The sequence below is a fragment of the Amblyomma mixtum genome, chromosome 3, assembly GCF_055824585.1.
Source record: "Amblyomma mixtum isolate Tamu chromosome 3, ASM5582458v1, whole genome shotgun sequence".
Classification (NCBI taxonomy): Eukaryota; Metazoa; Arthropoda; class Arachnida; order Ixodida; family Ixodidae; genus Amblyomma; species Amblyomma mixtum.
The window spans coordinates 287,214,496-287,228,472 of record NC_143014.1 but is presented as its reverse complement, the minus strand read 5'-3'; the positions used below and the strand labels follow the sequence as shown (position 1 = coordinate 287,228,472).

General features: G+C 46.7%; 1 protein-coding gene across 1 annotated transcript in view; it reads right to left on the bottom strand.

Annotated features, from left to right (window-relative positions):
• The window catches only part of LOC149355091 (cytochrome P450 4C1-like), an 83,461-nt gene extending 76,093 nt beyond the window's left edge, over positions 1–7,368 (bottom strand). Inside the window, exon 1 of the mRNA XM_089577590.1 lies at positions 7,106–7,368. Within this exon, the coding sequence (XP_089433716.1) occupies positions 7,106–7,340 (235 nt within the window). The 5' untranslated portion in view covers positions 7,341–7,368. The remainder of the gene's footprint in view (positions 1–7,105) is intronic.
• Positions 7,369–13,977: the final 6,609 nt, after the last annotated feature.

Here is a 13,977-nt window from a genome sequence, read left to right as displayed (position 1 = left end):
CAAAAGGACCAACTTTTCATCTACAAGGACGAAAAATGCTTACAGTGTACATGTGTTTCTGGACTCCATATAGCTGCCATGACTGGTCAGCGCTCGATTACGGAACAATCAAAGAATATCATAGGAGCTGTATTATTAATGCGAAAGCATTATACGTCTCATGCGAAGAAAAACCCGCCACCGGAAGTTATCCACACAATGTGTCCGCAGGAAGTAGCACCTCTCACGTGACCCCATTCTAAAAAGAAATTCAATGGCATCGGGGTTCGAACCCAGGCCTTATGCGCGCGATGCGGGCACGCAGTGGCAAATCAACACACATAAGCAACGAAGCACAAGGAAAGACTTAATTAGCAGCATATAGCTAATGCACCATAGGTTTGGTTTGGTTTATGGGGTTTAACGTGCCAAAGCGACTGAGGCTATGAGAGACGCCCTAGTGGAGGGCTCCGGAAATTTCGACCACCTGGGGTTCTTTAAGGTGCACTGACATCGCACAAGACACGGGCCTCGAATTTATCCTCCAAAGAAATTCAACCGCCGCGGCCGGGATCGCACCACAATACACGTTGTTTACATGGTCGTATGCCACAATCGGCCGTTGGTTCGAGCGTGTTGGTTCAAGCACGAAGTGAGCGCGTTGTGGTGCGTACGACGATAAAGTGTGTTGGGTATGTGTACTGATGTTAGAAAACGACGAGCTGCAAAAAAAATTGCTGACGTCATCGAAGAGTCACGTGACAACTGTCACGTGACAAAATGACGTGCAAAAAGTTTTCGATCTCATCCAGGGGTCACGTGATAAGTGTCATGCGACGACGATGACTTGCAAAAAAAAGTTGCTGACGCTCAAACGGAAATGTTTTCGCATTTCTCTAATGCAACATACTGCAGTGCTCTCCAAGTTTCCGTGATTTAAGGTACAGTGTCGCGAACGTTGTTGTGTACAGAAAGAAGACATTGACTCAGTCCTTTAAGGATATACTTAAGAATGTTTTGCCGTGCTTCTGGGTCAGCTGCTCAATTATAAGCGATATTGATTTCCTCCTTGACACACTTCACATACTTCGCATGTGGCTATACTTTACACAGACCGGTTGCGAACACTTCAGCTGCTCAGAGAACCGCGAAGGCTATGGCTGTACGTTAAACTTCGCCTGCCGCGTTTAATTAAGTGTAGGCGAGAACATTTCTGGGATGTTTCACAGGTCACCTTACTCATTGAGAATTCTTGAAGCATCTGGCGTGTCTGATAAAATAAACACCTTGGCGCCGCCAAGTCAGCTGTTTTTCAAGATGATATACAACTTCTGAATCGACACATTTTTCCTGAATCAATAAATCAAAAGTTAGCTCATTAGTTTTAAACTTTGGAGAACGAAAAAAAAAATGCGCCAGACTTTGCCACGCGACTCTCAACAGCCCTCAGTTGGTTTCAACAGGCTAAGACACGCCAGCCTTTTAAAAGCTTGGTTACCTTCAGACTGGACACCTGGTATATTTAGCATGTAAATGTTTTGCAGTACTGCACTTAGACAACTAAGGCTGCGTTCCATGGGTGTCCTCGGCGCATCCACAAACTGATGGAAAAGATAATTCTCGCAAGTACATGTTTTAAAAAATCCTGCTGGCTATAATATTCTCCTCTCGGACAATGTATCCACATTACAAATGAAGAAAACGGTTATGGGCGTACATTAGGACGTTTTAAAGTGCCAATATCCGTACGCGTCACGCATACATACTTGAAATATCAGTGTTGAAATGAGGATGGTTGTGTAACACCTGCAGTGGTTTTACACCTGGGCAGACAATTGAATGTCTTTGATGCGAAGCGCATAAATGAATTTTAGGGCGATTACTGAAGCATACGTGCGACGTAAGGATGACAGAACGGGTGAGCAGAGAGAAAGTTTGGCCTGCTCAGGAGATGTACTAGCTGCGTGCTTTGAGGGCATAATGCCCTTCTTCCGGCGACGAGCAAGCCGGGACTTCAGGCAGCATTGTGTCTGTCATCGAGGCGCATTCGCCAGCGAAATTATTACCTGCTTGGACCGTGGGTTATCAAGCGAGCCACTTTTCCTTGTTGTTTTATTCATCGTCCATCCGGCGTCGTACTTTCGCGCCGCATTTTCTCTCTCGCTCAGGCCCTTTGCCTTCCCATTAAGGAGCCGACCCCGTATTCTTGACACGCGCCATGTACCGCTTCTCGTCGGTTCTACCCGTCTGGCCGTACAGGGCCAAGGCTGTTTCACATGATATGTCCGGCACATGCGGACGACCTATTGCGGGCAGTCGTCGGGCCCTGACGTGGCTAGCAGCAGCGCACACGCCACTTGTGCGTCGAAATGATCGCAAACGTAAATTTTGCTCCTACATATTTATCAATTGCAACTGTGAAATCGCTTAGCCCGTTCACTAAGAGGTAGTACCTCTCCTCAGTTGCTTCACGCCTGTCGCAAGAACCGGGATGCGTTCACAGACGAAATTGCAGAACCTGAGTGTTCCGTTTGAAACGCTGAAATTTCCAGACACTTTGCTCATTCAGCCCGGAGAAGGCCAGCAGGCTGCCAGGCTAGATTTGTACATTTGTAGCAGATAACATTTTTGTTATCGTGCTGTTTTGATCATGTCGCATCAAATATGAAAAGTTCAAAAGGCTGGAGTTTACACTGTCCGCTAAGCTGGCATGCTCCGGTAAAGATGAAAGGGAGATATCATGTTTGGTTTGGTTTGGTTGGTTTATGGGGTTTAACCTCCCAAAGCGACTAAGGCTATGAGAGACGCCGTAGTGGAGGGCTCCGGGAATTTCGACCACCTGGGGTTCTTTAACGTGTCCTGACATCGCACAGTACACGGGCAGATATCATGTTTGGTTGAGGAGATAGTTTAGTACTGCCAAAAAGAAGGATGTACTGGGTGGTGGCTATCTCTGCATAAGTGTGACAGGGACATAAAATTTGGCAGGAGGTCAAGTGTACCGATTCATTTTTTTGATTGGCTTGCTGAGTAAACGCTTATTTTCACAATCACTCGCGCACTTTGCCACCTAACAAACTAAATTACCCCAGCACACTCTTGACGCTTACTATAACAACCAGAGTTAAGAAACTCGTGCCTCGGCGGAGAACCTTTTTCTTCTTCGCCCCACAGAAGACATGACTCTTGGTAAATTAATTCGAGGGAGAGCATACTCTCTTCTTACTTGCTGAATAGACGAGGGGCTAAAAAGTGCCTACGGAACAACATAATTTTCTTTCGCAGTGGTGGGCTGTTATTTATCCAAAGCTCATCCAGGCTACAGAGGACCATGCAACCCATAGCAGTAGCAGTAATGAAAGGGCAGTATTATCACGGCACATGCAAAGAATAGCGCTCATTAGGCACCCAAAGCCTATGAGGTGTAGTGCATTGTTCAGCCTGTCGCAATGAGATTAGGCGCATTGTATTTCCTGACTGCTGGCCTCCCTTGCTTGTCTGTGCTACTTCTTCGGTGTAACGGCGGTATTCCCTGTTTCCTCCTGTACCGAAATGTTGTTTCTTGTCAGTAGTAAATTAGCAATGAATGCGATGCCTAGCGTCGTATTCCTAGACAGTTGTGCAGAATTGTCCAAAATTTTGGAAGAGCTGATGGACCTAGTTTGATATAACAATGCCTTCGGCGTGGAGAAGAATTCTCTTTTGTCTGTAATCCCTGTCTTTAACTTTTTTAATCTCTTCTTAAGTAGATGCGGGCATTGTGCCATATTGTTTCCTTTTGGATGCCCGAGATGTTGCAGGATATCATGCGCAAACAATGGGCTGCTCTTCTTCCTTTGTTGCAAAGGAATGTGAGAGCTCCGAAAACACAAAGGACTTGATTGAATTTCACCAGTACGTAGTATGGGCATATAAACATATAATAAACTGAAGTGACTATTGTCATCGCTCCGCACAGTAAAAAAAAAAAAAACAATCGTTCCTCATTTCTGCAACAAGGTGACAGGAAGAATGCAGCGAAAGCCTTCTGATGCGCGTTCAATGAAGCATTCCCCCTTCATATGTATAATCAAGCCACCCTTAAATGAAACCTCTGCATTGTCATGCATAATTCTGAGGATACAAAGATGAAAGTAGAGAGTGCTTGGCTACTAAAGTGGGCAAAAGATCACTCGTTGGGTCGGTTTGTGGCGACGGTTTCTCGCAGACTGGCCTCAGGAGGCTAATAAATTTTGATGGTTTTATTCTCAATGGGGTTACCTTCCGCGTTGCAGGGAACTAACGGCCCTGTTTTAGGCTGATTGATCGGAAGAAAACGGAGCAAAAAAGAACGTATAGTTTTGCCATCAGGAGAGAAAGTGAACTGCCGTTCCGCCTATAGCGTTCATGAGGGACTTCAATAGCCGATGGAGCATCTTATATGCCTCTAACGGCTTTGTCGCCGCGCCGAGGTGCAGCCTCAGCTTGAGACAGCGACTGGGGTATGGATCGCGTAATGTTTTTGCCCCGAACAGTTGCCACAGGGAGGTAAACAGCGATGGGCTTCCTTGACCGGCCAACAACCACCAACTTCAACGGAGCACGAGCGCTCCACAATGCAGCGAGATCACGTTATTAGGACAAGCGCAATTCGCGTGCCTGTGGCCACTTTGCCTTCTCTGCGGCACAGCGCCAGCGATGTTCCGTGCTGTAATGAAAATTTTTTTAATTGGTCCCAAAAATTTCTACTTATTTCGCTTTTTCACGGCAGCAGGTTAAAAAGCCTGGCAACTGAGAAAAAAAAACTTCGGAAAATTTGGTCCTGAATATTCTTTGAATGCCGATCAAAGATTCCTTTTTCGCCAAAATTTCCGAAAAAAAAAATGAAGCCTTTTCGAAAAAAAACGCCACTGCTCATTGCCGAGGCTGCGCGGGGCGTGCAGCTTTCATGCCATGATGGACGCGGGGCCTTCTGATCAGCCGCAGTCGCTCCTGGCCGAGAGGTTTCGGCATTGTGCCGCACGTCACTGCCGTTAATCTTCTTCTTCTTCTTCTCCACATGAAAATGGCACATACCCACTCGGGGGGATTGGCCAAGGTACGGTGGTGAATACCAAGGAGGAATATGCGCGGGAAAAAAAAAACTAAGTAGAATAGTAGAATGATTGAAATGAGAAAATATATATGAATCGTTAAAATTTTTCTATAAATAAACAAATTAGATAGAGCAGGAAGAAAATGAATAACGGTATTCTTTGTCTTCTTCTTCCTCGCCCTTTTTTTCGCTTCTTGCATTCCGCCAGTGCAGGGTAAGCAACCAAAATCCTTCTCTATGTATGCCTGTGCGTTCTTCCGTTGGTCTTTCCCTCTCTCACAGCAGTCCGTGGCGCTTATCTTCGAAGAAAACGATGTTAAAAATTGCGCCATTGCCGCTTTGTTTACAAATTATTCAGCTTTTCCAGGAAAACCGTTCCTATAAGTGCTGCGGTATTAACGTTGGATTATAGAACAGAGCGAATGAATTATTTGAATACTAATCTAATTTTAATCTTTTTACCTCAAACAACCACTGACAATCGCCCGATTTTCTTCCCGCACGATGCCGTAGTTTTTTAACACCCTTTCCTCGGGCTAGCCCGCACACCCCGCAATCGTATATCATGAGGGGTGGGTGTAGTGGGCGAAGTAAACCAGTGTTTCCTTTTCACGCCAACTCTGGAAAGTAAGTCACGCGATGTAAAAAAATGGTCAAAATACCAGTGCAGGTATCAGATGAAATCTGAGTCTGCAGAAATAGCTTACAGTTTAATCCCGATGAGATTTACTTAATTAAAGCATGTATGCAAGTACAGTGTTGGGTAGCTCACAATCCCTCGTAAAATGGATTTCTCGGCTAAGCCTCTGTCTTCTTCGGGCTCAAATTTCGCACAGGGTGGAATTTCGCAGCAATCTTTGTTTTCTAAAACGTTTGGGTAGGATAATCGTCTGAATCTGACAGAATTGATCTATATTCCGCATCTCACGCAGCGATGCCGGTCGAAAAGAAGACGCCTTACCAAAAGCTGTGCTGGTAGCGTCAGCTCTTGTCGACGTCAGAATGACTGAGCGGGACGAACGTGAGACGAGAGAAGAACAGTGTTCCTCGACTCTCCGGGAGCAAGAGACTGCTCCGACGGTGCGGCCGTAGCGAAAGGGTCTTTTTTCGGTGAAACATGGCCACATGATACGCGTACTTTAGGTTAATTATCACCGAATTTTCACCACAGCTGCTAAGCGCTCTGAGGAAAAGGAGGAACTGGAGTGATTATCGGCCCTAATGGATCCAGCCTAACTGCTGTCTGCAAGGTGTAAGAGTTTGACCCTTTGCTACTTGTCAACCACTGGGACGCTTCACGAGAGTCAGTCAGTGTGCAAATTTACCCAAATACGGATACGTTAAATAGGGATCACGTTGGATCGACGCAGTGTTTTCGCACACAGAAAAGACGCACAGTGTTAGTGCTTTCCTATAACTGCTGGACAGAGCGAAAAGCTGTGTTGTGAAGAAATGCAGAAATGTAGCACGCCGAAAATGCCTCTTCCTTGTTACTTCTGGATCGAGCATACGCGCGAACAGGGAAATATAGCAAGTAGGAACAAGGTTATTGTCATATTGGTGGTTCGAAGCCTTTTCATGCTAACGCATGTGTAGAAGTGCGGCGGCATGTCACGCACCAGCCTTTCTTCCGTCACTACTGGCAATATTAGGCGTAGTCAGATGAATGGAGATACAGAGACAAAAAAAAAAGGAGAGTTTTGGGTCCGTACGCTTCCCTCTCGCGCCAGTAATCTGTACGTCGGCATACATATCACAGTACCGCGCACGTAGCTACTGCGAAACGGCAAACCACTCACCGCCGAGCTTATTCTGGAGGCATTACAATGCGCAGATCTGGTATATAAAAACATTTTTTTCGAGATTTATAGATCGCCGATGCATTGAAGTGCCGCAAGCGGAGTTCATACATTGATTTTGTTTTATAATACTAAGAGGACGAAGGTTTCATGAAGGCGAGAAAATGAACGCCGCTTCTCTTTTCACGCCATTGTGAGAAGAAAGGCGACGATCGACGGAACTACATGGCATGGCCCGCACACTACTACTCACCGGTGCCGGCCGTCTGCTGTGTGATCACTGCACGTCTAGACCGGTACAGTGTGAGCATTGTCCAGAAAGGCACGGCGTCTGGGGGGCCGGGAAGTGGCTTCAGTGCTTGTCGCACACTCCACCATTGCCGCACAACGCTGAACAACCATGATGCGAGAAAAAGGAGGATACCGCGAACTGCCCAGGCTCGCACAAAGTGCACAAAGAATCCGAGAGCCTCCGCCGTGGACGCCATCTCCCCTACAGCTGCTGCCACTGCCAGACGCGACTGTCCAGGCGCGCCCGGGCGGCGACACTTTTAAGAGTTCCATGTGGTCGTTCTTCATTCTGGTGATACGCCCCGAAGCCAGGGCACATCGAGCATTGCATTACGAACGTTTCACCCTCTCCTATTCGCCTCCTCCTTTGCCGCTCGTCTCATTCTTCCTATTGAGGCGAGTGTCACTCCCCTCCGCTCTCTCCCCTCTCGCCTAAGACTTTCTTTTCGTTCATTCGACACGAGGGGCCCCGCTCGAGACAAACCACACGGAGACGGAAAGCTGGAAGCGTCCGTCCACGAGCGGAGGACATAGCTCACGCCTCCATTGTTTCGGTGGGGGGCCCCAAAGGCCGGCCTAATCATTGAGTGCGTATAGGCCACGCTAGGGAATTTAGATGGAAAGCGCATCCGCCCCGAAGAATGGCTTTTGTGCGCGGTTTTGGCTGGAATGGTTAATTTTCTTTTCAGATATAAAATAACGCATGAAAGCAGCAGAGTGGAAGAATGAGTTGGTATAAGAAGGGCTGGAACACTTAAGAACGAAATTCGCGCGTGCTCGAGATGTGGCTCAATTAAAAGCGTTGCGTAACTAGGCTGTGACGAAAAGGGAGGGACTCCAAGCTGTGGTGCATCATAACAGGAACACGTACGCCCAACTTACATGTTTACAACACGGATTGTTTTCCTCGTGGCAACGCACAGTTTCGACCACAGCAACAATGCTTAGCTCGCAACAACATGCAGGAAGTGTAGCCCGTCCGCTCTGATGCGTGAATATTTTAAATCTTAACAACATAGCACCCTGAAATAAAAGCAAAATAATTAAAAATGCTCCTGTTGTACGTTTCCTCAACAACATCGCAAGCTGTTCTTTTCCTTCACGCATGGTCCTTGAATTCTCTTAATCCAAGAGGTACGGCGCTTTGTTCGCATGGAAATCGTGTTTCATGTGCTGAAAACGACGTTATTATATTTTTACCAGGCTAAATTGCTATATTTCTTCGGTTAGCGGCAAGCTTACAGGTAAAGGAGGTAACTTTGCAATTGTGCGACGCCTTCACGACACCACATTTGCATGTATGCCCAAACACTTCCTGCTGTTATTCCGTTGCTGTTTTTTTTTTGTTGTTGTTTCGCGGGGTGTTCGCATAAAACGAAAGCACCCTCTTTTCTAGGAAACGGTTTCGGTTGTACAAAAGCGCAATAACTGACTCGAATAATCTCTCCTGGTTTCAGTATCATGCCAGACGCTTTTAGTATGATGCGTACTGTCTAGTCCACAGCTAGCCTGGTGCAGCCGTGCTTGTGAAAATGGGCTTTCTGTCCATCTAGACTCGACAAACTTCTCCCAAGAAAGCATGAAACAGTGCGTTTGTTTCTGTCAATTCAGGTCCACTGCGGTCCATGCGAAATCTGAAGAAGGAAACGTGTAACCGGTGAATGAAAGTGGATCCCTTTTCCAACAGACATCTCTGCGATAGAGCGACATGAAGTTTCTGAATAGTCCGTGCACACAAACACCTTGAGCCTATTATAATCTTCTTAGCACCACTTACTGCAACATCTAGGTCAAGTTGCAATATTCTGACTTTGAGGCTTTACTTCAATGGATATTCATTTCTACCCATCAGTGAAAGAGCCGTATCGAATAGAATCAGTTTTTCCTAAAATGTCTTTAAATGACAGATTATTATCGTTTTGAGTAACCTATTCTATGCTTCTCGCTTGAAATTGCGCTTTTAAATATACGGAAGTCACCCAAAATGCGGTGGATTCCATTCCGGCAGTAATTACTTATCAACCACTCGAGCGCAAACTTACGCCTACAAAAAAAAATGGTAGGGTTTTAACGGAGTTAAACCAAGTAGATGTGCGAAAGCATGCGCTTATCCTGGCTGGCTCGTGGTTTTGCTTTGCTGGGTCGTCGGCACGTCTGACGACGGCATTGCACTCAGGGTTGAGCTCTGATCGAGGTTAAGCTGATCCGATCTGTTCGCGCCGCACATGGCAGTCGATGGAGACGACAATGTGCAATGCACAGCGCGAGAGTGTGTTGCAGTTTAACACGAGGCGTGATCGGCTGCTGCGATAGTGCTCTGGTGCTCAGGCCAGCGAAGCTGCTCTGTTGGCGCCGCCGCTCGTTTTAATCCCAGTCGGAGAAAAATTTATTTTCTTTATTATCTACTTATTTCACAGACAAAAACTTCACGTGGCGTCACTCTTGCTAGGCAACGGCTCAAGACCGTGAGATCCGTTGACAAGATTCACGGGATTGGTGAGGGCATGCTTGCTTTCGCACTGAAAGCTGCAGTATTCTTAAAGTTCGAACGCGAGCCCACTGGTACAGTCTCTCGTTCGAGCCATAGGCAGAGAGCCCCAAAACTCCGAGCAGTTCCAGCGGTCCGAAATGTTGTTATTTCGAATTAGTTTTACAAAAGTAAATCCTAAAACAATGCTTTTTCCTCTAGACCTGGGGTCTTGGGCTCGAACGCTAGGCCACAACACTCGACCACAGGCGGACACAAGTTTGTGCAGCTTTAGTCCAGGTGGATAATTTCTTGCGCTGCGAGTAGGCTGACTGAGAATGCTGTGTAGCTTCTACTTATAGCTGCACGGTTGCTCTGGAGTGGATTGCAACGAGGAATTGATGATGATGGTTTTTTTATGGCGCAAGGGCACGTGTACCCAAAGAGCGCCATGGCAGAATGTGTTTTTCTTATACTTAAGGTGGGATCCAAGACCCATTTCCCAAGCATTTCACCTTAGATAAGCCGAGCACTAGACCGGGGGAAAGCTTGTACCCATTGTATCACCGGTGGGTACCCGTCGGCAGTGCAGATCGAAGCCCGCATCTCCCACATGCGAGGCGGATGCTCAAACGACTCGGCCATCGAAGCCCGCACCTCCCACACGCGAGGCGGATGCTCAGACCACTAAGCCACCGCTGTAGTCCCAGTGTAAAGGGGAATAGCTGCTCAGTTACAGATATTCACCCCAGTAGGAAATCCTAAATGCACTGAACTAGGATCGTTCCGGCTTCCTACCGTTAATCACTATGGTTTTACCCTACCATCTGCTGGTCGTCCCGGTTTGGTTAGTTGATAGAGCGACCGCCTCTGGCAGGTGGCGGTCACAAGTTTGAGCCCTAAATCCACATATTTTTTTTTTTGAAGCGTGAAATTCATTTAGCTGCCACTCTCGGCAAAAAGATGAATATCATCCAGAAACAGCGATGAACCCGGCTCCGAAACTCAGCCCGAACCTGAAGCCAAACTTGGTTCCGAAACTCAAGCATAAACTTTCTGAAATGGTTCGGATTTTCCGCCCGAATGGTATTCAGCAGAAAAAACCTTTGCCGTACCTTATCCCCCAAGCTATTCGCACGATCGCCGGCGCAAATATTGCAGCATTGTTTTCCTATGCTTGCCACCAGTCATCATCATCATCAGCCCGACTACGCCCACTGCAGGGCAAAGGCCTCTTCTATGTCTCTCCAATTAACCCTGTCCTTCGCCAGTTGCGCCCATCGTGTTCCTGTAAACTTCTTAATCTCCTCCGCCCACCTAACTTTTTGCCGCCCCCTGCCACGCTTGCCTTCTCTTGGAATCCACTCGGTTACCCTTAAGGACCAGCGGTTATCTTGCCTTCAGATTACATGCCCTGCCCAAGCCCAATTCTTCCTCTTGATTTCGGCTAGAATGACATTAAGCCGTGTTTGTTTCTTCACCCACTCCACCCGCTTCCGGTCTCTTAACGTTACACCTATCCCTTTTCTTTCCATAGCTCGCTGCGTTGTCCTTAACTTAAGCTCCACCCTTTTCGTTAGCCTCCACGTTTGTGTCCCGTAGGCGAGTACCGGTAAGATACCGGTGTTGTACACTTTTCTCCTGAGGGATATAGGTAAACTGCCATTCATGATCTGAGAGAACCTGCCATTGCGCTCCACCCCATTCTTATTCTTGTAGTTATTTCCCTCTCATGATCCGGATCAGCTGTCCTAAATAGACCTGCCCTAAATAGACGTATTCTCTTACTACTTCCAGCACCTGACTACCAATTGCGAACTGCTCTTCCCTTGCTAGGCTGTTGTTGAACATTACTTTGGTTTTCTGCACGTTAATCTTTAGCCCCACCATTCTGCTCTGCCTGTCTAATTCATTGATCATTCTTTGCAGTTTATGTCCTGAGTGACTTAGCAAGGCAATGTCGTCAGCGAATCGCAAATTACTTAGGTATTCTCCATTAACCCTTATCCCCAACTGTTTCAATTTCAGGCCCCGGAATACCTCCTGTAAACAGGCAGTGAATAGCATAGGCGAGATCGTGTCTCCCTGCCTGACACCTTTCCTTATTGGAACTTTATTGCTGACTTTATGGAGAACTATGGTAGCTGTGCAATCATTATAAATATCTTCCAATTTTTTCACATAACACTCTTCTACACCCTGATTCCGCAATGCCAGCAAGACTGCTGAGGTTTCTACTGAGTCGAATGCTTTCTCGTAATCAATGAACGCTATATATACGGGCTGGTTATATTCTGCGCATTTCTCTATCACCTGATTGATTGCGTGAATATGGTGTATTATCGAGTATCTTTTACGAAAGCCTGCCTGATCATTTGGTTGATAGAAGTCTAAGGTTGTCCTCACCCTATTAGTGATTACCTTAGTAAATACCTTGTAGGCAACAGATAATAAACTGATCGGTCTGTAATTATTCAAGTCCTTGACGTCTCCTTTCTTATGAATTAAGATAATGTTAGCATTTTTCCAAGTTCTAGCTACGCTCGAGGTCCCAAGGCATTTCGTATACAGGGTGGCTAGTTTTTTGAGCACAATCTCTCCTCCATCCTTCAACAAATCTGCTGTTATCTGATCCTCACCAGCTGCTTTCCCCTTCTGCATTGCTCTAAGGCTTTCTTTACTTCCTCCTTCTTTACTGGCGGGATGTCCCATTGCTGTGCTCTACTGTCTCTCTCAGTAACATTCTGATTGCAATCGCTACTGTATAGATTTCTGTAAAACTCATCGGCTATTTTAACTAACTTATCCATATTGCTAATGACATTGCCCTCTTTGTCTCTTATCGCATACATCTGGTTTTTACCTATGCCTAGTTTTCTTTTCACTGCTTTTAGGCTACCTCCGCTCTTTAGAGCATGCTCGATTTTTTCTATGTTAAACTTCCTGATGTTGGCTACCTGGCGCTTATTTATTAACTTCGACAGCTCTACAAGTTCTATTCTGTCTATGGAGTTAGGCGTCCTCATACTTTGTCGTTTTTTAAGCAGATCTTTAGACTCCTGAGATAGCTTCCCGGTATCCTGTCGAACCATCCTACCGCCTACTTCTACGGCGCACTCCGTAATGATATCTGTCAGACGATCGTACATTGTTTCAACATTACGGTCGTTATCTTCAGTTAAAGCGGAAAATCTGCAGCAAAATCCTGAATTCCTCTACTTTCACTCTTAATGCTAACTCGTTAATAGACTTCCGCTTCACTAATCTCCTCCGTTCCCTTTTAAAATCTAAGCTAATACGAGACCTTACCATTCTGTGGTCGCTACAACGGACCTTTCCGAGGACCTCCACATCCTCTACGATGCACGTGAGCGCACAGTATGAAGTCTATTTCTTTTTGAGTCTCATCACTGGGGCTCTTCCACGTCCACTTCCTGTTGGTTTTTTTGCGGAAGAAGGTATTCATGATCCGTAAATTATTTTTATCTGCAAACTCTACTAATAACTCTCCCCTGCTATTCCTAGAACCTATGCCATAGTCACCTACCGCCTGGTCTCCAGCTTGCTTCTTGTCTACCTTCACATTGATGTCGCCCATCGGTACAGTGTACTGTGATTTTACTTTGTTCAGGAAGGATGTGATCAAACACCGTCAAATCCTTTCTGAAAAAAGTAAAATCACAGTACACTGTACTGATGGGCGACATCAATGTGAAGGTACTCGCCTCTTTGGATTGTGGCTCCCGCATGTACTACTATATCCGCTCATTCCTCTCTAAACGTGTGGCTCGCTTTCGAGTAGATACCCACTTGTCTAACCCACACCACCTGACCCGTGGCACTCCTCAAGGTGCTGTTCTCTCTCCTACCCTTTTCAATCTCGCTATGGCCCCTATCGCCTCCCAGCTAGCTGAAATTCCCGACCTGCGTCATATATTTTACGCCGATGACATTACTCTCTGGTGTTCAACTGGCTCTCCCGGTCACGTACAGGACACCCTGCAACGTGGCCTAGATCTCATCGACTCCTTTCTCACCACCGCTGGCCTCTCTCCTGCTCCTGAGAAATCCGAGCTTCTCCTTCTCAACCATTCCTCCTACCAGCGCTCACACAACCACTTCGTCTCTCTCCACCTTTCTGGCTCTCCCATTCCTGTCGTCACACAGTGCAAAGTTCTTGGCTTCCCTTTGCATGCGGCTAAGAATGTGCAAGCCCTCCACCGCGCTGTCACCACCTGCCACTCTGTAACTCACCTCCTGCGGCGCGTGGTCACTCGACGCTCAGGTCTCCACGAGGCTCACGCGTGCCGAGTTGCCCACGCGCTGGCCCTCCACAAGGTCTTGTACTTTGCACCCTAAGCTTCCTT